Source organism: Lycium ferocissimum, chromosome 8, assembly GCF_029784015.1.
Source record: "Lycium ferocissimum isolate CSIRO_LF1 chromosome 8, AGI_CSIRO_Lferr_CH_V1, whole genome shotgun sequence".
NCBI lineage: Eukaryota > Viridiplantae > Streptophyta > Magnoliopsida > Solanales > Solanaceae > Lycium > Lycium ferocissimum.
The window spans coordinates 35,930,957-35,956,482 of NC_081349.1; the positions used below are offsets into that span (position 1 = coordinate 35,930,957).

At 38.2% G+C, this 25,526-nt stretch overlaps 2 protein-coding genes across 4 annotated transcripts; both read right to left on the reverse strand.

The window, feature by feature from the left end:
* Positions 1 to 4,261: 4,261 nt before the first annotated feature.
* Positions 4,262 to 7,012, reverse strand: LOC132066298 (protein SULFUR DEFICIENCY-INDUCED 1-like). The gene is made up of 2 exons (XM_059459633.1): positions 6,902 to 7,012; positions 4,262 to 4,516 (listed from the first exon to the last, which is right to left on the reverse strand). Exons 1-2 carry the CDS (start codon positions 7,010 to 7,012, stop codon positions 4,262 to 4,264), a joined length of 366 nt encoding a protein of 121 aa, XP_059315616.1.
* A 1,123-nt stretch (positions 7,013 to 8,135) lies between these two features.
* Positions 8,136 to 24,867, reverse strand: LOC132068260 (S-adenosyl-L-methionine:benzoic acid/salicylic acid carboxyl methyltransferase 2-like). 3 transcript variants are annotated; one of them, XM_059461792.1, is made up of 4 exons: positions 24,634 to 24,867; positions 14,992 to 15,408; positions 14,280 to 14,537; positions 8,136 to 8,629 (listed from the first exon to the last, which is right to left on the reverse strand). In XM_059461792.1, the coding sequence occupies exons 1-4, from the start codon at positions 24,706 to 24,708 to the stop codon at positions 8,300 to 8,302; spliced, it is 1,080 nt and encodes a 359-aa protein (XP_059317775.1). In that variant the 5' UTR covers positions 24,709 to 24,867; the 3' UTR covers positions 8,136 to 8,299. The 3 variants fall into 3 exon arrangements, with proteins under 3 accessions (XP_059317775.1, XP_059317776.1, XP_059317777.1); XM_059461793.1 differs by having other exon boundaries at positions 8,404 to 8,629; positions 14,270 to 14,537; XM_059461794.1 differs by lacking the exon at positions 8,136 to 8,629 and adding an exon at positions 8,799 to 10,143 and having other exon boundaries at positions 14,267 to 14,537.
* Positions 24,868 to 25,526: the final 659 nt, after the last annotated feature.

Below are 25,526 nucleotides of genomic sequence, written 5' to 3' on the forward strand. Positions count from 1 at the left end.
ATGTCCACCAATGGCGAAGAATCTCGTATTTAAATTATTGTTTTGGTGGCACGGCTTGTATCGAAAGAACGGAGCCAATACCGTACAAGGGCGGGATGGTGGGTACCTTAGAACTTGACATCGAGGAAGTTTCCCCCCGATCCGGCGGTGCGTGGCGGTTCTAAAGACTTCGAGTTATACCGCCTTTCGACCCGAAATGTTACCTCCGGAGCGTGACTTGAGCTTTCCACCAACGGTGCGGTGTTGGTAACGTGAGTAACCACGCGCTCATGCTCGAAGATCTGATCGATATATCGATGCTCCCCGAACTTTGGTCATCATCTCCCCGATGACCTAGTAGTTGATGACAATGTGTTCGCATCGAGGCCCGGGTCGGGGTCCCTTCCAGCGCAGGCCTCCCGAGTAACATCCCTCGACCTCTTTTTTAGCTCGGGCGGGCCCCGGGCGGACTCGAAGATTTTCTTTTTCTCTTTGCGATCGATCTCTCCCCGACCGCGCATCTATGTCTTGCTCATCGGGAGCCGACCAGCGGTTCCGCCTCGGTCCGGTGGCCTTTGATAAACCTATGAAGCAGCGGAAGGCCGGCTGAAATTTGGCCCATATGGCATACCCACGTAACGGAAGTAAGTGTCACTCTAAGGAGAAGGCTTTCACGTGGGTCCCGGCCTCCCAACGGGACCGGATAAACCCTCCGATTGCGCTCCGCCGTAAGTCGATTGGGAGCATATCTTCCCCAATCCATTGGTCGCAGGTTGGGGAACCGCACTAAGGTTTCGGACAACGCCGTACACACACAAACGAACGAGAGGTTAATGACAAGGGCGGGCATACAGCCGAATCATATCGACATAAATTAACTTACGTTTGGGGTTCCATTTTTCTGGAAACGAAAGTTTGTCAGCAAGGATCAGGTCCGCTGTCCTAATTCGGACATACCTGCTTTGCCAACCTCGATCCCTGTCTTCATCTAGACCGGAGAATGGCGCTTTTGCAGCACGTTTGGAGAGTTTAATCATTTCCCCTCTAAAGATACGGGGGTTGTACAAACGGAGAAGGTGTGGCACCGTGAACGGACGTTCGCATTCGTATAAAAATGCACGATGGAGCACCACGATCCTCCAAATGACGGATGAAGTTGGCCGAGGGTGACCTCGTATAAAATACGTGTCGACCACAACTCGGGTCGAGTGTGGTAAAAGTGAAAGGATAAGTAAAAACGCTTAAATACCCTTCTACTTGGGTCGTTATGGATTCGTCTTCGTCTGGGAATAACGACCTCCTTTCCTTTCCACCCATAATCCTCTTTTGATTCTTGCTCGAGTTTGTTCGGGAATCGTGCATAGGTATTCGGATAGGTCGATACCTCGGTCCCCCCGTTGGGAAGGTTTCTCAACCCAAAATCTCGAACTCGTCGAATAATCCCGAGGAACAAAGTCGGACATGTAATGGTTCGTGTCCTGGGGCGGGGAGGATTCACCAGCTTTAGTTTTGGAGGGTTTGCCTGTCATAATGAAAATATGAAGGATAAAAACGCTAGAAACAGGTGTGTTGACGATTGGAACGGTGTTTAAGAAGAAAAGATGAAGATATGAAGGTATGAAGATATGAAGATTAGGGAGCCCAGAGCAAGCAACGAAGGTAAAAATCCGCTATGGTAAAAATCGTAAAGTGGAAAAAGAAAGGGAAAACTTGCTTTTATAGAGTGGGGCGGAGACGGTTAATCTCCTGCAACCATCTTCAAAGCCAATGGGGTGCCAACACGTGGCGGTGTCAGGTGGATGTGACGGATGGGACTTTGATCCTATCTGATCATGAGAAGCATATGCGAGAAGTAATCGGGACATATCTTCGAGCAAATCCATCCCGATCTTGGGAAAACTGATAAATATCTCGAAAGGGACGCTGTTTCTAACCGACCCTGATCGAGTCCGCCAACCATATTCGCAATTACGGAATGGAAACCCATGAAATACGATTCTAAAGCAGAAACAAGATACGACGGGTTCGGTCAAAGGATAGAATAAACGGTCATTGATAAAATACAGCGAAAGGGCACCACTCGAGGAACGCCTGATACAGTTACAAAAGAATCAGTTACAACGTCCCAAAGGTTCCTTTCCCATTTCATAAAAACCCGGTCGTGCCGGGTACATCAGTAAAAAAAAAAGGCCTATATTCATAAACAATAAAACGACCACACTATGGTTCGAATTAATGAGCCAAGAGACAATATCTCCGAGTATAGCCACGAATGCTGGTAACTTGATGATATCGGTTAAGTGTCCCCACAACTCGCATCGGTGGGCGGGAAGACCCGGGGATATCTTGTTGACGGGTGTCCTCACAAGAACAATCACCGACGCGCTCCCACCCGAAGGCATCTCTCACAGTTCCCACGATGTGGCGAGTTCGAACTCGAGATCCAACCCCCGAACGCACAACGGAAAAGCTCCGCCGCCCCCTACTCCTGGGTAGCCTCGATGGAGCATGCGCTCTCCTTCGCCGAGACACATCCTCGGTCACTGACCTAGCCCCGGGTGCCCTCCTCGGCCGAAGTCCTGGAAATAAAAAAAAAAAAAAAATATTAAGTCAAGATAAGATACAGAGGAATATAGGACGGAATATTTGGGACAAGGAGTTACCGTGATCCTTGCCTTTCCACCCATCGGGTGCCATCCTTCTCCAAGTACGCCCTAGGCTATGTGAAGCCCTGAGGAGGACAATCACCCACTCGAAGATATCAGCCTCAAGCACGGGCTCGACTGGAGTCGGCGAAGGGTTCCACACTTCGGGAAATTCGACAGGGGAAGGGCGGTGCAGTTGAACCGTGCGTATCATCACAAATCGATTCAGCCACCCCCTGTCGTAATCATCCCTGGGTCAACGCAGACCGCCTTCCCTTGGGAATCAACTGAACGATTCCCCCTCGGATTACCCGAGGTACATACAAATGGAGTAAGTGATCGAGGGTAAAAGCCACCCCCGCTGCATTGGCCAACTTCTCGATACAGAACACGAGCCTCCACCCCGGGGGGCTATCGGCCCGCACATATTCGATATCGACGGCGAAGCCTCGATTATCTTATGAACCGGAAGGACGAACCCTACGAAGGCGGGGTATGTGTACACCAACGAATAGCCGGGAACATGATGAGTTATTCTTACACCACTCCCGACAGGGCGAATATCAACATCCACGCCTAAATGGCAATCTTCCCTCACCGAGCTAATGGCACTATCATCAATAAGAGATTCGAAGCTCTCCACCGAGTCGAGATAGTGGAGAATTTTGCAATCGTTTGCATAGCTAAAACCGGGACGGGACTATGCTCGCCGTGTAGACTCTAACCCTTGTCTACGCCTTCGGTTCCCGACGATGGTATGAATGAAGATTGATCTTCACCTTGAGTCAATAATGGAACATGCGCCATGGTTGTAGGGTGTGTTTCTTAGCGTGATTTGAAGGGAAAAACAAAGGTATGGTTGGAGGAAATGCAGATGCAAAGGAAAGAATGAAGGCATGGGCTTTATATAAGAGAAGATTTTGGGTCCTGTAGTGTATCAAGAATTCTGATTCATGGAGGATTCCCCAGAAAGATTTGGCGGCTGGCTAATAATGACTTAACGTTCGCGAGTGAAGCTTGACTTGGTGCTCCATTCCCCGCCGCCGTAAATGCGCCACGGGAAATGGGGGGACTATCTGTATACGGGTAAAACCGAGGACATGGTCATGCTCGGTCTCCCGTTATTACCCTTATGCTCGGGTTACGCCCGAGCATCACATCGGGATCGAGAGCTCGAGAACGCAGTTGTGCGAGATAATAATGGAAAGATGATCTGCTGCCGTAACGGAAGGCCGAAATATCCGCCCTCACCCGGATATTCCGGCGCCAATCCGCGACGTAGCCGTCACCGTATTATTTGCTTTATTTATGAGTTGTACTAGGTCTATAATTCTCTCTACTATATAAAGGGATGACCCCATTCGAAAAGGGGTTGGCAATTTTGAGAAGAGAGAGAGTGATCGAGGTCAAGATTCAAAGAATATAGCTACCGTTCCTTTTTGTTCATAAGTTTTGTTTTGTTTACATTCCTTGAAAGCTCGAGATAAAAAGGCCGACCTCGGCTTCCTAACTCGAGGCCTTGCGAACCCGATACTTAGTTAGGTTTGATTTTTTACCCATTGCACCGCGTGTTTTACCGTTCATATCCTTCATTGAATTTGTCGCGTATCTTTGGCACCGCACACATATTTAACTGCTTACTTATTTAGGGTTAAACAAGGGGAGTTTTGTTTATGCACCTTGTATAAGTCGATAAGGACATTGTCCAATGATTCTTGTGTCTGTTTGGAGCATCGATATCTAAAGGACTTAATAGCTTCAAAGGCCTCTTCAGCTTTATCTTGTTGTTTCATTACTACTGCCATATCTTTCAAAGCACTATCTATTCTATCTCCTGCATTTATTGCCTTCCAAAATAGAACTATAGCACCTTCTGGATCTTTCTCAACCAGCTGAAATTGACATAAGAAAAACAAGAATCATTGTTACAAAGATGCCTAAAAAAATGCATTTGGATTTGTTGATTTCAAATTCTGTTGAGATTTAAAATGGGATAATTTCAATAATATACAATCCGGCATAAAGTATTACATCCTCGTAGCCATATTTTTAATTTACCTCCGCATAGCCAACTTTTGTTTGCAACAGTGTTTATACACACGATATAGAATATTACACAACATTATACACTTACCGTAGATAATGTATCAACCTTGTATAAAAATGTATAATAATGTTTAAAGGATCATTTCGGGTAATATTAGAAATATGGGCCATCTTCGGATAAATATTTTCTCCTAATAGACATAGAGTGTCACTTAAAATCTATAACTTGAAACCTCTAAATGTTAATTATTAATCTATAAAGAATTTGAAATCCATCTATGCTTGGGCTTGTCAACTTAATTGTGGGTATCAAGGGAACTGTATACTCTATAAACATGGGCCGATTACAGGTTTATGCGAACGCACTAGTTTCTGCTCAAATCCTATATTCATGTTAAAAACTTCACTGAATATATACAAATATTTGACTATGAATCAGTTATTATCGTATTTTAACTTGAGGTCGCTGTTGAACCTCATAAACTCTGTTTACAAATTAATTTTATAGTCTTTGTAAGACAAGAAAGGGTAAGGTGGGTCAAGTTTATGGGTCGGATAGTCTAAAATGGTTGGTTTTATATTTTTTATTTTTGTTTTTGGCTTTTAAACATTGTATACCGTATCATTAAATTATTACCCGAAATATATTTTCCCGCTAAGAGTATGTAAGGTGTTTTTTTTGTTATAAAGTAAGGGTGTCAAGTGGGCCGGGCTGGGCCGGGCCGAGCCATTTTAAGGTGGGCCACAAGGGGCCGGGTCGGGGCCGGGCCGGGCCGTAAGTTAGGGGGCCGGGTCGGGGCCGGTCTTGGAGAGAAAAAGGTGTCAGGCCGCCCGCCCACCGGATAAGAACTACACTCGGGCCTAGCACGGCCGGCCGGTTATAGTTAGTGGGCGGGTTTTTTTTTTTTTTTTAAGTTCTAATACAAAAATAGACATTTACATTTACTAATAATAATAAAATTAACATTTATATCTAATGATAAAATTGCTAAATTAAAAAAAAAGTTTAGTCGTCGTCAAATTCAAAAAAGCTAGCCGTTGTAAATTTAAAAAACTAGTCGTTGCTAATTTTATTTGAACCCCTAAATTTATGAATAACTTCACTTTGGTCATATTTTCAAACTATAAATACCCCTCCACTCTTCTTCATTTTCACACAATTTTTCCACAATTCTCTCTTTATTTAAATTTGTTATTCAACTAGTGTAAATTACTTCACCTCCACCTTCTCCTCGAGTTCAAAGATCAACTTCAAGTGCGGTGTGGATGCATTTTGAGCGAGCAAAAGAGGAACATGTTAAATGTCAACATTGTGGTGACATATATCTCCACAAGTCTGGAGCGTCGGGTATTAGCCTATTAGGGGGGGTGGGGGGTGGAGGGGGGTACCGGTGTGTTGCGTAGACACTTGTGAAAAGACATGAAATTGAACTGAATGATTTATCAAAGGTATATTTGTTGAGATAAGTACTATCACAATCTAATACATACTATATACTGAAATGTATCAAAGGTATATTTGTTGAGAAAACAAGATTGTCTAGCTTTAAAATACAATTTTAAAGAAAACTAAATCTTCGTAAAAAGAGACTCCTAATTTATTGGAATATAATGTTTTTAAAATACTTATTATTAGTAATAAATGTAGTACTTATCTTTTTTTTTTATTTGAAGTGGGGGCCGTGCCCGTGGGCCATCAACAGGCCATCTTGGTGGGAGGCTGAGCATTGTCTGGCCGTCCACCTTGTCCTAGGCAGCTCCCTTAATAAACCCCACACTCCCCCTTACACCTTTTAGTGGGTGTGGGCCGGGCTTACCGGGTCGGGTTCGGGCTGGCCCGGCCCACTTGACACCCTTATTATAAAGAAAGAAAAGTGACTTTTGTTACCCCTTTTTCTATAATTGAATGAATCTTTTGCTACAAAATTATAAAAAGCGACTTTAATACATCATTTTAATAGTTTTATTTTCGAAATGAAAGATTGAACTGCAAAGGGTAGCTCGGGTAAGAGAGAAAGTTTGATTGACAAGGACATTATGTGAATGGAAGAATTGACACAAATCTAATCTGAAGTAATGTGTTGCCGCAAATTGAGTGACCATTATAAGCAATCAACTCCATATGATTCGTACTAATAGTTAGAATAAAACATCCTTAAAATTCTCAGAATGAGTTTATGAAAAAAGATATTAATACAGTATATATAGTAACATGTTTAATTATAACAAACCTGTGCATATTTTGCTCTGACATAAGGGCTATCACCAGGGGGAAGCTTATGAATAACACGATAATTAGAATCAATTTCCTCTACCTTTTTGGAGCAGCTATAATTCTTCATAGTTAGAATTATGAATGTACAAATTATATGAAGAAAATGGGGTTTTAATTTCTTGTTATTATGAATTGAAAGTTTATGTAGTGATGGAAGAGTCAGAGAAAATGGAGGAAATTTAATTGTATTGGATCATAGAATTAATGGAAATGTACCTAGACGGGAAAGAATCCAGATACTGTGTTTTTTTTTTTTTTTTTTGGGTATTACTATATTATATGGAGGTATTTTATTAGCCACGTATGGGATCTGCACTTATAGTGTCCATTTTTATATTCATTCATTCATAGTGTTCCATTTCAATGTTGCTCTTTTTGTCGTTGGTAGGCTTGGTGCTCTATTTTATTTTCATATATATATATATATATATATATATACACGAAGAGTTGTGTTTAGACACATTCAGAAAACTTGTTAGTGTTAAAGTTGCCCATAAAATAGAAATATGCCAAAGAAATTTTAAACAAGCTGCAAAGGTCAACCATGTCGAGGCCTATTTTTAGCCGTAATTAACAATTAGATCTAATTGGTGGAGGGAGAGACATTTTTAACCTGGAAATTAACGCTAAGGCCAATTTAGATCCAATAAGTAAAAGGCGGGCAAATTTAACTCATTCCAATACTTAGGAACATTTTTAACCTTTTCTGCAATCAAAATGTTATAATGGTCACAAGTTATTCGCGCGCAATGTTTATACCAATTTATCGATCAATACAAGATATGTATCTTTCATACACATATTTGTCACTAATCATGATTAATTAAGTGATACATATTTTGAATTTTACCTTATAGTACTTAAATACTGGGTAAATTTTCACCATAAGATGTAGAATAATTTTGGCGAAATAGAATGATTCAATGGAGATTCCATCTTTTTCTGACGTTGATTTTTCATGTGCGCTGTTTTGGTTGGTAGAATCGTTCAAATAAAAAGCAAAGATGAGACAACGATGAAAATTTCTCAAGGTAAGAGTATATGGATTTTTTTCAGAGATTGGTTAGTGTTTGTTTCCTTTTTCAGTTTAATATTATTGAAGCTTCTTTAGTGAGAATACAGTTTCCAAGACTATACAATCTTTGACGATACAATCTTACCAGTTTCTTCTCATGAAAAGTACTTGGACAATGATGAGTGATACATATTCAATGGTATTAAATTACTAGACAATAATCTACAAAGATCAATAGAAACTTAGTACAATTGAGGAATAGCAATCTTATCCCTCATTTCCTTTGGTGCACCAAAGGGAAAACATATATATATAGACACGGGTAAATAGTGGCATGTCTTAGTTTTTTTTGGTCAAGGAGACAATGACACTTGTGAACATAATTTTCCCTTTAGGCATGCAATTGACAAAGATATCTCTACACTTGTGGAACACTTGATTTATCAATTCATCATCACCAAAATGGCTGATAAGCAAAGGCTCAACAAAAGCTCTCAAGGCTTGTACCATATTGTAATTTCCATCAGAAGCATCCATATGGAATTCTAAAGTTTCCAAGACATCAATGGTGAAAGATCCTTCCTTATCAACTATATACTTTACTTCTGCAGGACATGGGCAGTATGCCGGAATATTGAATGAATTCACTTTCTCTTCTTCTATTGATCCCTGCATTTATTATTTCATTTTATGAGTTTAACTTCTATTAATGTACAATCCTTTATACTATTATGTCATGTTTTAATAAAGAAAATTTTACCTAGAGATGAATAAGTAGGGGCTTAATTAGCCGATTTAGCCGAAGAATCTATTTTTCAAAAACTAACAGTACCTTTTTTTTTTTTTTTTTTTAATACACTTCCAATAGCATTTTCCATGTTTTAATTAAGGGACTTTTACCCAGAGATCAACAAGTAAGGGCTTATTAGCCGGCTCTCTGTCATTAGCCTGCTCTTGGCTCGCCCTCATTAGCCGGCTCTCCCTCAGGGGCATCACATACACCCTCTTTAGGGACTCAGCATCTTCTCCGAGGTTTGCCCCACCATTGTACTAAAGAAGTATAGGCTCTGATACCACAATTATCATGAGTCAAGTCAATGTTGCAGGCACGCAACAAGCCTCCACACCTGAGCTTCACTTCAGCCAAGCAGATCTTATATCTTCTGCATAACTCATCGATGACTCGTGGCACGAGAAGCTTGAACCTGATAGTGAAGGAATATGTGTACACAAAAGAAGCGTCATCGCAACGATCAATGATTCAACCACTCATCAGGACGAAGTAAATATGTACATCTGAATCTTCCCATCCACAATCCATCCGAACAATAGGAAGATGGTTACCCGTAACAAAAATGTAAACCCACCTACTAGTCTGTTCCAATCACCGCGTTGCTTCATTGTTTTCGCAAGATCAACAATTCAAAGAGAAGTCCAACTCCCTAGGAAATATGTTAAATATTGTCACTTCAGGATTGAGATCCTTGTCGGCCCCCTAATTCCTAGATGAGTGCTTGTTGGAGGAGGCTTTCCTTTTCCTCACCAATCTAGTCAATCCCTCATTTTCCACTTCTTTGACGATAGTCTGCGCTTCTCAACGACACTAGAGCCAATGGCGGGGAGTGTTGACTATGTTTAAGGTTTAGGTCTTAAAATTACACGGCTAAGTATGCAAATATGAAGATGAAAGTGATGAGAATTGAGAAATAGAAGATCGAACAAATAATGGATTTAAGAAACTCAGAAAGAGAACAATGAAAAACCTTGGAAGAAAGATGAAAATGGCGAAGAAAAGGAACAAAAAAAAAGATCTGGTATTTATAAACTAAAGATCATTATTGCCTAGGTAATTGGTGATATCATTCCCAATTCGGTTTCACCACGTATCACAGACGTGACGTTGAGAAGATGTTCGCCAAATTAGACTGAAGAGTAATATTGAAAGACACGCCCTATTACTATCTATAATTTTCCATTTCTCGGACAACTCTCGACATCTGCTCGAAAGGTGGGAGGAAATATGTATTGAATAAATGTACCGGGGCAAAGACTATTTGACCAGACACTTAGCAGTCTTAGAAGGAATTCACAGTCAATACCAAGTCAACGGAAGACAGCCTGGTCAAAGACTGAACATCCTTTAACCGCTCAAGAACTTGATCCCAAATTAGGTTCTTCGATACCTGCCAATAGTGTTCCAAAAGGTCCAAAGCACCCAGACCATTAACCTCCCAACGAGATTCACAAAGTCATCAGTTACAATCAAATTACCCTATAATTAAATATCCTCATATTTCCACCATTGAGGGAGAGCTATTAACACACATTATCGTACATATTTTCCAGCAGAATCATTGTTCATACAAGTTCTCTTCATCATTGTTCGTCGCCAGCCGCCCCGAGATATTCAATTAGAATCACTCTCCCTCCCCCTCTCTCTCTCTCTCTCATCTTCTTTATGACTTCAGTTTGATTGTTTACTTTGATCGCGTTATTTTCACTACATTCATATCATCAAAGGATCAACTAGATTTGGATTAATCACATTGCTTGTAACCTAAGATTATCAAATTAGTTAGTTGACCTAATAAACGAATTTTACGTTATACAATACTAATACAAATAACTATGTCCATTAATGCAATGCAGCCAGAGAAGGATGGGAGCGGATTAGCTTTAATAACCTTTACTCCCGTTAATTTAGGTTAGTTCTTCATATGACGACAACTCACAAGGAAGTTATAGTCATTGGATCTTATTCTAATGAGTTGTCATCATCTATGTATAGTAATAACCTGACTTAACGGGAGCAAAATTTAGTAACTATAAAAGCATATCAAAATGAAAATTTCAAAATTAAATTATTTTGAAATATAAAAAGGTAATGCTCCTTTTAGAAATAAATTTAAAAAATGACGTATAGAATGAAACGAAAGAATTATTACTTTTGTATTTTGATTCTCAAGAGTTAGCTCTAGTATAGTAGTTGAGCCAGGACTTTTATTAAGATAATTCAAAATATAAAGACATAGGAAAATGTCAAGAAAATTCAGCATCTACAATATATAAACAAAAATAATTTTGGCCTCAGAATAAATGTTTGTAGCAATTTTCATCGAAGGGGTTTCATATTTGAAGTTATTGCCCTATCATGACTATATATATATAAACAAAAATAATCTTTTTTCTCCTTTTTTTGACATTTTCCCCTCCATTTCACTATATAATAATATAATTATCTACCATCTAATTGAATTAATTAACAAATACACCAGCCACGTAACACTTGCAATTAAGCCCAACTAACTCTTTGTCTATTCAGAATCCGCCCAAAGTAACCGTTAGCCCACGTATCTTTGAAGAAGGGGTGTTACAACTCCTAATTTTAATGTTCATTATTGTCTTTTCTCATTTATTCCTGAAAAATAACATCTTGAATCATCTCGTGGCAATCTGTTTTGGTGTTCATTTAACATTTTAGGTCCATTTTTACCTTTCTGTTATTTTTAAATATATGACGATGTTAAAATATGATCAGTTAATTAGATCCCTCAAGTCATTTAGCTTTGCTTTCAATTCATAAATGCATCCGTATATTTGTGTTTGCCTGCTTTGTATTTGTTTTTGATAGATTATTATGCTGCATAATTTTGCTATTCTGTTTATGAATGTCAAATAGAGTGATATGCAAAAGGAGGTGTCTTTGTTTAGAATTGATGGGATTTGAGTTGAAATTGGTTTAAAGATATTGATGGGTCCATATCATGCTTTAGTGATTGTTTTGTTTTGCAAATAATATCTGTATAGGAGACTTAGGCAGATTTTAATTCCTCTGAATGCGCTCGGCATAACATTAGAAGAGAACTTGGGGTTAAGCTAAAAAAAAGGAATATTCTGGTCATACATAAAAGTTTAAGACTCAATCAAACTCAAATGAGAGAAGAGCGCGATGAGTTATGAATTAATTTCAGGTTCCGTCAACGTAAAAGAAAAGAGTGAAAAAACATTGCTGAGGAACCGGGTTGGGTTGCGAATCATTTCAAGACCCACTATCGAAAGAAACACTTGAAAGATAGGAAGTTAGGTAAGGTAATTAATTTAAACGATAATTAACGGTGAAATCGGAAAACGCTGCTATCAATAAACAGTTTTCATAAAATTCATCTACCATATTCAAGCAGGATTAAATGGGATTGATAGAGTTTAAGTGCGCCAGATGTTTGTTTAGGCACGAAAAAATGGGAACGATCCACAAATGACTCAGAGGCGCGAGATACATTGGAGGAAAAATAGAGTCCTGGAGAGCTGCAAAGAAGAATACAGAAAGAACAAAAGATATTTCTTCTACGGCTTTTTCAGGGGATTTCTCATACACCATCTTCAAATAAGTTTGTTTTGTTTTGTTTTCCTTTTATAGGTTTGCTGTATAATTTTGTGGGATTCTTTTGAAGTTCATTCACATTGTGTTGTTGTATTTCTCATTTTTTTAAGAGTTAAGGTATTTATTTTTCATTTTCATCTTTTGTAGGTTATTGTGTTTGAACTTGAGTCTGGCATAGTACTTACTTACGATGACGAGGTGCTTAAGAAAGCTGAAGCGACGGGAAAGTCAGGACTTTAGAGATATACACACCAACGAATGTAGTTTTATTTTCACTGTTGAATTAACTGTTAATGAATAGAAGAATTTTGGAAGGGAGCAATTTGAGAAAGAACAGCCACACGAGGATGATGAAAAAGAAGAAGCTGGAGAAGAAATTTTCTGAAAGAAAGGACTACCAAAATATGTAGTAGAAATATCCAGTAGAGTTTTTGCTTTGAGCCATAGTTATGAAGTTTAAAGATTATCCTTTAGCTAATTCCCTACTGCTTTAGGATGTAATGATATCTCATGTCTTTGGGTTTTACCCTTAATTTTAGCATAGAACTCATTCATTAAAACCAAGATCGGACGAGGTTACCTGAAATTCTTTACTTCTCCCTTTCTCAAAATATTGTTAAAATATTATCATTTTATAACTTCACGGATGATGTCTTTCAAGCCTGCGCGAAGCGCGGGTAATTTCACTAGTAGTAACATTAATGTCATGACATGTTTAAGACCGCAAGTTCCAAAATTATTTCTTTTATTCCAATTCAAATAGTGCCACATAAAATAAAACGAAGAGAGTTGTAGAAAAAATATTTTCATAGTCTTCCAAAGATATATTCAAATAATCTTAATATTTTTGTTTTATGCCTATGAGCATATGTGTATTGTAACTAAGGGAGTTCATGGGTCGGTTTTGGGTAAAACCAAAACCAAATCAATCTAGTCGGTTTTTAAAAATTTTAAAATCAAACCAAACCAAATTTAATAAATATTCATCGGTTTGGTTGTAGTCGGTTTTTCGGTTTTTAAGAAAACTAACAGTATTTCTATCTTTCATGTCTTTTCCTACAACTAGGAGAGAATTTTTCTATCATTTTCCAACTTATAATTCGTTATTACCCTTTCATTATGGTAGCTATAATTTTCTTGCATTAAGAAAAAATGTCTTAGGATTTATGATTTTAATTAAGTGAATAAAGTTTATCAAAAAATAAATCTAGGTAAATCTCGTAGTTGTTTCTTTGAATAAATGACTTTGAATTTTTGGATTTCTTTTTAAAAAGGGGCTTAAGGTATAAAGTTCATTAGTCTATTAGAGATAAATAAAATTTTACTTAAAAGGTATATAAATTGTTTAAAAGTATTTATAAAAATTAACACAGAGGTGGAATCTTCTAGTTCTTTCTATTTGACCCGAAACTAATAGATCTATATTCTCTCTCTCTCTCTCTCTCTCTCTCTCTCTCTATATATATATATATATATATATATATATATATATATACACACACACACACACACACACACACACACACACTCCCTCTGTTTCAATTTATGTGAACCTTTTCGGAGTATGCGGGTCAAACTTTATAAATTTGACCGTGAATTTTGACATAGAATTTTCAAGTTTGTAAAAATAAAATTTATATATTTAGAAACTATAGAAAAAGTATTATAAGTCATGATAATTTATAATTTAAACAATTAAAAAAAATGTTAGAAAAACGTGGTCAAAAAAGCACCTCGTAAACTCCCAAAATAGTAAAAAGGTTCACATAAATTGAAGGTTTGCTTTGAGTAAAACCAAAACCAAACCAAATATTATCGGTTTTCAAAAATTTAAAACCAAACCTAACCCAAGTAAATATCGGTTTGGTTTGATTTTCGGTTTGGATCGGTTTTTAACCAAACCATGAACACCCCCTAATTGTAACAACCTGGATTTACCTCGGCAACTAGGTCTTTGAGGGCCCTGACTAAGGGCTCCAACAAGTAACGAGACCCTTCGTTGAAGCTGCGTTCTTCATTTTTTCTGCCGGACATGGTTAATACCATACGCCCACCTTTCACCAACTCATCTGAACGATACTTGAGAAAAATTGCAAAATCTCTTTCATATTGCTCATAGTATGCTTTAAGGAGGCTTGGTGGGCTTGTATTTGTTGCGTAAATATTCCCATTATTATTCTCTATTCGATCAGGCACCTACCATAGGTGAATCCAAAACTTAGTCAGATATATATATATAGTAAGTGTGAACTTATTATATACTAATATTTTAATTTAATTATGTGGAATCAGTTCCTTTCTAATGATCATTTTTGTTACCAAAAATTGTTTAGCGACTTTCATGCGATACTTGATAAAGTTTACTGACTTTTTTGTTGCAGAAAATAATTTAGTAACTTTGATGTAATAAAGTAAAAGTTGAGTGACCATCCATGAGATAAACTTTTCACAAAAAACATGACAAAACCACATAAAACCAATTGAAATTAAAGAACATGAACAAATTTTGTAAATTGAAAACTGTAATTCCAAGTTTACATAAAGTAAATCTGAATCAACCAGGCTAATGAATTCAGGATATATGATATGATTACACAAGAAAAAAGAGTAAAATTTTATATTAGATATATATACATATAAAAAAACATACCTGAGAAAGCCAGTGGAGACTGTTAGAGGAGAGGACAAAATGGAGACTCTTGGAAGGGAAAATTCTATTATAAAACGACCCAGCAACTCCTGCTACAAAGCAACTAGGAGGGTCAAATCCTTCTCCTCCCGTATTTTGTTTCTTCAAATCTTCGTGGAATGCTGGCAACGATCGAAAAACGCTATTAAAATCATTGCTGGAAAGATCATTCAAGAAAACATGAAATTCCGGTGACCGGTGACCATTGCTTTTGCATTCTTGATGAATAGTTTTAATAAGTCCAGTGACCCCCAAGAAAGTATTAGGCCCAGAGGAACAACCTAAGTCCGCAATACAAATTGTTTCTGGGGAATGGCTGCGGTAGAGAGCAGTTACAGCTTCATCTGTTATTTTCTTTGTCATGAGAATCCCCTTTTGCTGCGAAGATTAAAAGGAATAAGGTCACATAAATAATAAATTATGTAACTGAACCTAAAAAGTGAAATAGACAACCTAGAATATGAAACAAGCTAACTGTTACAACATATTAAAAATAATTACTTGTCATGCTAGCTTGCCGACATGAGGGAGTTTTCTGTATTCTGGATTTGTGTGCTTTAAAGTTGTTATAGGTAATGGTTTTCTGGATATACTATTCCGGCGTGCACAAAATAACTAAGGTTCTTTTATTTAGCTCCCGTTTGGCCATAGATTTTGAAGTTCAAATTTGAAACTTAAAAATTTGAGTTTTTGAAGTTGTGTTTGGACAAGCATTTTACTTGTAAAAAAATTGAAGTTTTGTGAGCGGAAGTCCCAAATACCCAAAAACGGGTCTGGAACAGCTTTTGGAACTTTTTTTTTTTTTTTTTGAAGACATATTTTCAATATTTGATCCAAAATCTATAACCAAACAGATATTTAAAGATAAATGTTCAAAATCAGATCCAAAATCTATCGCCCAACGCTAGCTTAATTATTCCTTCCGTATCCTGAGAACTGACTATATCTTATCCTGAACTGTGGCAGCTAGGGGTGGGCATTCGGTATTCGGTTCGGTATTTCTAAAGTTCGGATTCGGTAATTTGGTAATAGGCAGTTGAAAGTAGATATCAAATATCGAACCGAAAAAGTTCGGTTCGGTAATTCTGTAATCGATAAATCAAACTTCGGGTCGGTATGGTATTCGGTAATAGCGTATTGAAGTTGGAACCGACTAAATTATAAATTTAATACGGTTCCTTCAATTATTTCTGTTTTCGATGTGGAGGCACGATATAATAAAAGATCATTAACTAAGAAGACATCAAGAAAAGCTAATTGACACAATTAAAAGACATCTAGGAAATTAAATCAAAAAAGGCTAGAAGACAATCCAAATGCTACTAATAAATGAATTATCCAAGAACTGCAGATAGTAGTAGCACTAGTGACATGCCCCTACTTTTCTATTTTGTTTTGAGTCACTCGGATACTCAGTCATATGCGATTGGTCATAGCTCATAGGGACTAAGGATTCTTTGGCTGACTATTGATGGTCCTGTTAGATATATGGGTTATAACTAGTGGTAAACCTTTATTCAATAGATAATTCGGTATTCGGTAAATACCAAACGGTATTAATATCTCGTACCGAACCCGAAACCGAATACCATAATTCTGAAATTTTACACCCGAATACCGAATACCGAATACCAAATTATCAAAATCTTCAGTTTAGTTCGATTCGGTTCGATAAGTCTGGTTTCGGTATTTTATGCCCAGACCTACTGGCTGGCAGCCTAGAGTCATTTAATTTCTCAAAGCCCAAAAAAGGCAATAAACATGCTGGAGTAACCCGATAGTAGCAGATAGCTAATTTAGTAAACAAAATTATTCATCTTTTGTGGAATCTGCACTCTTATTTTCCATTTTGTTTTTTCTTTCTTCTTCTTCTTCTTCTTTGTATTTGATCAGATTTTTAATTTGCTAAATTTTCTTCACTTCAAATATAATTAGTATCATTATAACTACTAGTCTCTATAAATGTGCAGTTAAACGTTATTCTCAGTCAATCTCAATTATCATAGTAAAAAATATTAGCTAATATCATTTGTAATTATATATATTTATTTCATGAGTTACAAAATTATTACTATAGTAGAGGGTTGTATCTACTTAATACTTCTTTCAAATTGATGTTCTCGGTATTTATTTTTTCTTCTTTTGCCCATATAAAAGACATGTTACGACTAATTAGATAATCCAATATTAGAGATTAGGTGACCATATATTTATTTATTGTCATTTACAGATACAAAAGTGTTGAGAATCGTTACTAAACAAAATTACATCATAAGGATACCAATCTATTTTAAGAATATTTAGTTATTTATTTATAAAAAAAATTAAGTTGAGCACAATTGAAAGATAGATAATATTTTCTATTAAAAAAATAAAGTACATACATAAAATTTACACTAAAAGTGACTAATTACATCATCAACAACTATTAAACGTATTAATATATTATTAACCTATATAGTTTATAAATTCACTAAACTCAAAATCATTAGAAGCAAAGAAGAAAAACAAATAATACTCTCTATATAAAACTTTTACATTTTTGGTCATTAATGTTAAAAAAAGTTAGTTAGTAACGATAGAATAGGAGTTAAGTTAGTAACGATAGAATAGGAGTTACAGTAAGGTAGGTAGTATAACTGAAATAGGATTAGTTAATAACGATAGAAATTGGATAATTAGTAAAGTTAGTAATAATCGTAAGGGAGGTAGTTCAATTGGAATAGGAGTAGTAAATAGAAATGTTAGTAGTAATGGCAAGGGTATAAAAGTCGTTCAATATTTGAAGAATATTTTGGTCAACTAACATTTCTATTCATGCTTTTAAAATAATACTAATCTCTACGACCGTGCAGTTGAACGTTATTCTCTGTCAATCATGAGAAAAAATGTTAGGTTAACTTATTTGTAATCGATATCCTTTTTTATGAGATACAAAAATATTATTAGTTCATACCAATAATAGTTCTTCAAGATGTTTATTCACCACAAATATAATCCACATTAGGGATTGAGTGACCGAATTTTTATATTGTCATTACGAATACAGAAGTATTGAAAAAATTACTCAACAAATTAAAATAAATTAAGTCTTTTTTTTTTTTGCTCCAAATGTCAATTTTTGTGAGAAATACGTTTAGTAGTGTTGGGTGTGCGAACAAAGTACCATATTGGTAGCTAAAAAGAAAAAAGAGCTATTTATAAGGGGTTGGATACTCTTAATGGTGGAGGCCTTTTGGGGAAAACCGTGCGGGCTTGGCCCAAAGCGGACAATATCATATCATGTTAAGAGTATCTTGGGATCGTTTAGCCCAGCAACTGGTATCAGAGCCAATGGTTTGGCGGGACGAGTATGAAGATAGCAGAGTGTGGCGTGGGGGCCGTCTTAGTGCCTTTGCCTGTCTATGGCCGGTTTATGACCTTTACCCATAGCTTTGAAGACGCATACACAGCCTTTGGGCTTCGGTGACAATAAATACTTTGACGATATGGGTGGCACACTGACATGTTGAATCTCTAACTCGTGAATTATGGTAATGAGCCATGTGGAACTTAGTAGCTGAAAAGAAAAAAGAGCTACTTATAAGGTGTTGGATACTCTTAATGGTGTGAGGCCTTCTGGGAAAAACCGTGCGGGCTTCGCTCAAAGCAGACAATATCACATCATGTGAAGAGTATCTTGGGACCGTTTAGCCCAATAGGTAGCATATTGGTCCATCAAAGTTCCACAAAATTTATAGAGGCTCAATTCTTTTCCTAAGTCTAGATGGACCTATATATGCTACTTTAATTAGCCAACAAAGAGTCATTAGTAACAAAAACTACATATCTCACAAGAAATTTGCTACTTAAAGGTATAGTTGATATAAGATTTGTCAAAAATACTTTTCCTTTAGCTTCCGTTTCCAACTAATACATAAAACTCCATGGAAATAACCTCTCTTAATAACCAAGTTATGAATCCTTTCCAACAGCCCTATGGACAAACATTTAAAGCAACAACACAAGAAATTTGACTTCTAGACCAAATAGGATTTGTTTCTCAAACTGTAGCGAATTGGAGACCTCTAGTCTTCTTGTTTAATTTGAATAACCAACTGATCGGATCGGGAAAGAGCTGAATTTTGCACAATTCAAATACTTGTTAAAATGGAAGTATGATTAGAACTTATTGAGGGTATAAAATTCGTTTAATATTTGAAGGATATTTTGATCAACCAACATTTATATTCAGGCTTTTAAAATAATATAGATATAGATAGAAAGATAGATAGTTGGCATCATTATAAATTATACTCATACTGGTAACGTTATTAGTTTATATGCATATATACATCCTGTTTATTATTTATTAACATCTTTAAGTTAATTTATTCATATGGTTTATTTATAAATTGTGAGTATCGCATAAATACAAACAAAGTTCTCTTTAAACTAGCAACTTGAGTACTGTAAATATAAACAAACCCATATGGCCATATGTATAAAAAGTTATTAATTAGTTAATCTTCGAGAGATTTAAGTTAAGTAAGAATTTATTTAAGTTGAGTAAGAATTTTCTGCTGACCCGAAATGAATGGTTTCATGTTAGAACTATTGCTTCTAGCTTCTTTGAAATGCTGCATTTATTTTATCAAAGTTCTGGAAATTATAGAATCCATTGCAAATAATTAACCAAGAGCTAACATATATAATAGATCTATGGCAATAAAAATATGAGTATATTTTGTTTGGTGGCCAATTTATTTCCATAGTTGAATGTGCAGTAGGATCCCTAATTAAGTAATGAATCTATACTGCTCTCCTCTCCCCCTCCTCTACTGCTTTCCACAACCACCGCAGGCCCGTACCACCATTATAGGGTTTGTGTGGTATCTCTCTTCCCCCAGCCTTATCTTTTCTTTTCCTTTTTTTTTTTTTTTTTTTTGGTTTTCTTGTGGTCCCGCAATATAGGTGGCCGGAAACTGAGCAGCTGACATTCGCCGGTGAACAGTACTTTTCGGTGAACAGTAATTCCGGCACGGGCGACCAGCGATAGTGTTTCGGCATCAGCAGAAGCACTGTTTGGTGGCCAATTTATTTCCATAGTTGAATGTGCGGTAGGATCCCTAATTAAGTAATGAATCTATCTTTGCTCTCCTCTCCCCCTCCTCTACTGCTTTCCACAACCACCGCAGACCCGTACCACCACTGTAGGGTTTGTGTGGTATCTTTCTTCCCCCCAGCCTTCTCTTTTCTTTTCCCTTTTTTTTTTTTAGTTTTCTTGTGGTCCCATGATACGAGGTGGAAAGCGAAGCGGTGACATCCACGTAGGTGAACGGTACTTTACAGTGAGAACGATAATTCGGCACGGGCGACCGGCGGCAAGGTGTTTCGGCGACGCGAAAGCACTACTTAGCAACTAATTCAGGTTCTGTCCAGCCTGGAGTTGGTACCTTCGGCTATAGTTAATTAATTTTTCTGGTGTTCCGTCGTTTTAGCGAAGTTATTCCTGTATTTCTACTCCCTGTCATTCTATTTTCTGCTTGTATAGTGTTGGTGCCACCTTAGCTCGACCTTTATTATAGTGGCTGCGATGGATGATGGTAGAGTAAGGTCATGTCCTCGGGGGGGAGGAGGGGTGGGAGGTAGGGAGAGGTTAAGGGCGGAAAAGGGAGCGCTAGAGGCGGAGGTGGGTCTTGGAACATTGGCACCACGACGGAAGTCTATAGAGTTAGTGAAGATTCTTGAGAAGAGGAAGATCAACATAGCATGTGTCCAGGAGTCTAGATGGGTGGGAGATAGGGCTCGGGATGTAGATGGGTTTAAGTTGTGGTTCTCAGGAGGCCCGAAGGGTAAGAATGGGGCGGCATTACGGTTGACGAAGGCTCCGTGATGCGGTGGTAGGGGTGAGGAGGATGAGTGATAGGTTGATGACTATTAAGATAGTAGTTGGAGGGCATACTTTAAATGTGGTTAGTGCTTACATGCGGCGGGCGGACGAGAGATGAGGAGATCAAAAGGCCGTTACGGGAGGATTTGGATGAGGTTGTGCGGGGTTTTCCGCACTCAGAGAAGCTTTTTCTTGGTGGTGATTTCAATGGCCACATCGGGACGTCGGCTAGGGGATACGATGATGTGCATGGAGGCTTCGGGTTTGGGGATAGGAATGAGAGAGGTATGACGCTGTTGGATTTCACGAGAGCTTTCGATTTAGTGATAGCGAACTCTAGTTTTCAGAAGAGGGAAAAGCACTCGGTCACCTTTAGGAGTACGAGGGCCAAGACACAAATTGATTACCTACTCTTCCGAAAGTGCGATAGACGTTTATGCACAGACTTCAAGGTTATCCCGAGCGAGAACCTCACGACCCAATATAGGCTCTTTGTTATGGATCTGGAGATAAAGGAAGAGGAGAAAGAGGGTTGTATCGGGTCGTAGAAGATTAGGTGGGACGCTTTGAACAAGGACAATGCCGGTGAGGGGAGCGGTTGAGGGCGTTGGGAGCCTAGAGGAGTAACGGGGATGCGAGTAGTATATGGACTATGACGGCTGCTAACATCGGGGGAAGCGGCGAGGAGGTGCTAGGGGTCTCGAAAGGGTTACTGCGGCGGACACAAAGAGACTGGGGTGGTGGAACGGAGAGGTACAAGGTAAAGTGGAAGCTAAGAAAGCAACGTATCTAAAGCTAGTAGAGAGCACAGACGAGGAGGAGAAAAGGATTATCAGGAAGCAGTATAAGAAGGCGAGGGCGAAGTTAGTGGTTACAGCGGCTAAAACGACTGCTTTTAGACGCTTTTATGAAGAATTGGGGGAAAAAAGGTGGGGACAAGAAGTTGTACATGCTAGCCAAAGCGCGGGAGAGGAAGGCTCGGGACCTGGATCAAGTAAAGTGTATTAAAGACAAGGGAGGGGAAGTTTTGGTAGAGGATGCCCTTATTAGACGAAGATGGCAGTCCTACTTTCATAAACTCCTAAACGAAGAGGGGGACCAGAACATCGTTTTAGGCTAATTGGATCTCTCAGAGAGCCGCCACAATTTTGGATACTATGGGCGGGTCAAGGTTGAAAAGGTAAAGGGGGTTATGCAGAAGATGAGCAGGGGGAGAGCGACCGGGCCAGATGAAATACCGGTAGAATTTTGGAAGAATGCGGGTAGGGGAGGCTTGGAGTGGCTTACGCGGTTGTTGAATGTTATTTTTAGGACGGCGGAGATGCCTGAAGAGTGGAGATGGAGCACCATGATCCCGTTGTATAAAAACAAGGGGGATATCCAGAACTGCAACAACTATAGGGGTATCAAGTTGTTGAGCCATATGATGAAAGTTTGGGAGAGAGTGGTGGAAGCGAGGATGAGGAAGATAGTTTCTATTTCGGAGAACCAGTTCGGATTCATGCTGGGGCATTCGACTACAGAAGCCATTCACCTTGTAAGGAGGTTGGCGGAGCAGTATAGTGATAAGAAGACTGACTTGCACATAGTGTTTTTTGACCTTGAGAAGGCTTATAACAAAGTCCCAAGAGAGGTGCTGTGAAGATGTCTGGAAGCTAGATGTGTTCTTATAGCATACATTAGAGCGATTAAGGACATGTATGATGGAGCCAGGACCCGGGTGAGGACGGTTGGAGGTGACTCAAAACACTTTCCAGTCACGATGGGCCTACACCAGGGGTCCGTGCTTAGCCCATTTCTGTTTGTTGCGGCAATGGACGCTCTGACAAGCCACATTTAAGGAAGGGTACCGTGGTGCATGTTGTTTGCTGATGACATTATGCTTATTGACGAGTCGCGGAGCGGTGTTAACGCGAGGCGGAGGTTCGACGGAGACTGCGAGTCGAGGGTTTCAAGTTAAGCAGGACTAAGACAAAGTACGTAGAGTGCAAGTTCAGTGATAGAAGTCAGGTAGAGGACGAGGACGTGCAGCTAGATACTCAGGTTATCCCGAAGAAAGAAAGTTTCAAATACCTGGGGTTGATCATCCAAGGGACTGGCGAGATTGACGACGATGTCACATATCGTATTGAAGCGGGATGGATGAAATGGAAGCTCGCATCGGGGGTGTTGTGCGATAAGAAGGTGCCGCCTATTCTAAAAGGAAAGTTCTACAAAGCAGGGGTTAGACGGACTATGTTGTATAGGACGGAATGCTGGTCAGTTTAGAAAGCTCATGTCCAGAAGATGAAGGTAGCTGAGATGCGGATGTTGAGATAGATGTGCAGGCATACTAGGAGAGATAGGATTCGGAATGAAGTGATTCCCCCTGTGGTGGATAAGATACGGGAAGGGAGGTTGAGATAGTTCGGCCATGTGTAGCGGAGATGCGCTGATGCGCCAGTGAGGAGGTGTGAGAGGATGGCAGTGGTGGGCCTGAAGAAAGGGAGGGGTAGGCTAAAGAAGGCCTGGGGAGAGGTGATTCGACAGGACATGGCGCTACTTTAGCTTACCGAGGACATGACCGGTGATAGAAGGGGGTGGTGGTCGAGTATCAGGGTAGAGGGCTAGTGAGGGGCCGCGAGATTTCCTTTCTCGTATTAGGAGTATTTTTATCCTGCTTCTATATGTTGGGTCTGGTCTATCTTTGTTGTTTTATCATTCCTTCCTTGCTCTTGCTATTTCTCATTTTCGCATTGTTTTGATTTGCTTATTCGTATCTGACTCTTTTCCCTTGTTTTTCCTTGTTTTCTTTTGAGCTGAGGGTCTTTCGGAAACAGCCTCCCTACCTTCCAAGGTGGGGGAAGGTCTGCGTACACTTTATCCTCCCCAGATCCTACATTGTGGGATTCAACTGGATATGTTATTGTAGTTGAATGTGCGGTAGGGGAAAATTGAAATGCATAATTGATGAGAGATTAATGTCTGCCTTCAAAACAAAAAAGGACCAGACAGTAATTTTGGTAGGTAAAGGAAATACCATCTATCCTAAAAATTAAATGAAAAGAAAAGAAAAGAAAAAAACGTAAATATACATCCTACTGATCATCTTTAATTTTCACGACGTGTCATAGTAATAATAATTACATAGAGAATACTATAAGTATTTACATCCTATATCTAGCTTAGTAAAAATATAAAACTGGTGACAACGTGTTTTATGGGTTAATATCCCTAAAACTTAGCATTAATCAACAATTGATTTCTTGAAATAGACAACTGTAACCCACACCACCATTACTTCACTTTGTCTGAACGGATTTGTTAGAAAATTAATTTGCTAATTCATATTAGAGCAAACGACAGTATTCAATAATCAAATATTGTAGTATGGGTGTGACTCTTCACGGGTTCCTACTAATGCGAGATGCTCTGGGCTGCCCATGTATAGTTCCCGCTAAGTTAATAACTAAGTTTTTAACCAAGTGTTCTAGTCAATCTTTTTGGAGTATGGGTGCCAACAACTAATATTAGATCAATTTTAAAAATTATGTACATAAAATATCTAATTTCACGGAGAGACCATAGGTTTACGTGCCCTATAATTATGGTTAATTTTTTCGCCGCAGCCCATCTATATATACATATAACTCCATGAGAGTCGAGCATAAAAGGATATTGTTTTTCATAATTCATGAGAGTTTAATTTATAACTCCATTACGAAATGAAAAGTTTGTGTATTTATATATACCTGAAGCAGAGAATTTTTTGCATAGCTAGCTTCTCCAGTTCCTCCATTCATGTGGAAAACTTTAGCTACTTCCATCTCTCCCTCTCCTAGCTTGGATCTTTTTCTGTGATTACCTATTTTTGGCTTGGAAATATTTCAATAGGGGGGTTTGCATTGTCACTTCCTTTAATAGATGGCTGATACCTAAATTATCCATTTAATTCCCAAAATTGCCCCCCACAAGCCAACTAAGAACCTGTTGGAAACCATGGTGTGATTATTAGGCCGCGTAATCTATATATAATATAAAGTTAGGCATAAATAAGGTGATGTGGCACCTCTCTATGACCAGCATTTGTATTTATCTTTTTCCTCTTTTTTTGCATTGTTTTGTTATTTTCTACTTCAATAAATTTAATACAATGGAGTAATATGGCAAAAAAAGTAAAAAAGAGTAATATGGAAAAAAAATTTGATGAGGCGGTTGTTGACACCCAATTTTCACCTCATAAACCGTGTATTTTAATTTTCAATTTTTTGGAGTCCAAGACGGAGTAAGGATGCCCTTAAAAATTAAAAATCATGAGAAAATTGTAAAAATTGACGTTTAATTATTATTTTTCATAAAAATTAACAATTACAAGAAATTATGAGTTATTTACTTTTACAAACGTGATTTGAAAAGAAGATACGTATCCCTCCCCGTCTAACTCAGAAAAATTATTAATTAAAAATGACGTATGAATTACGGCTCATTTTGATCGCATTTTTTTCATATTTTTAACTATTGCTCGAAAGTATATCAATATTGGACTCGTTTTGAAACTCGTATTTTAAAACGACGTGTTATAATTTTTATTTCGTCAAAATATTATTTTACGAGGGGCAAATTCTTGATAATTCTATCTACCCCA

Bases quoted from the DNA above. Each gene is read 5' to 3' on its own strand.
- LOC132066298 (XM_059459633.1), bottom strand. From the start codon at position 7,012: ATGAAGAATTATAGCTGCTCCAAAAAGGTAGAGGAAATTGATTCTAAT. The intron at 4,517-6,901 runs GTTTGTTATAAT...TGTCAATTTCAG, and splicing joins TCAGAGCAAAATATGCACAG to CTGGTTGAGAAAGATCCAGA.
- LOC132068260 (XM_059461792.1), bottom strand. From the start codon at position 24,708: ATGGAAGTAGCTAAAGTTTTCCACATGAATGGAGGAACTGGAGAAGCT. The intron at 15,409-24,633 runs GTATATATAAAT...TAATCTTCGCAG, and splicing joins CAAAAAATTCTCTGCTTCAG to CAAAAGGGGATTCTCATGAC. The intron at 8,630-14,279 runs GTAAATCCAGGT...TAATAAATGCAG, and splicing joins TCAAAGACCTAGTTGCCGAG to GGATCAATAGAAGAAGAGAA.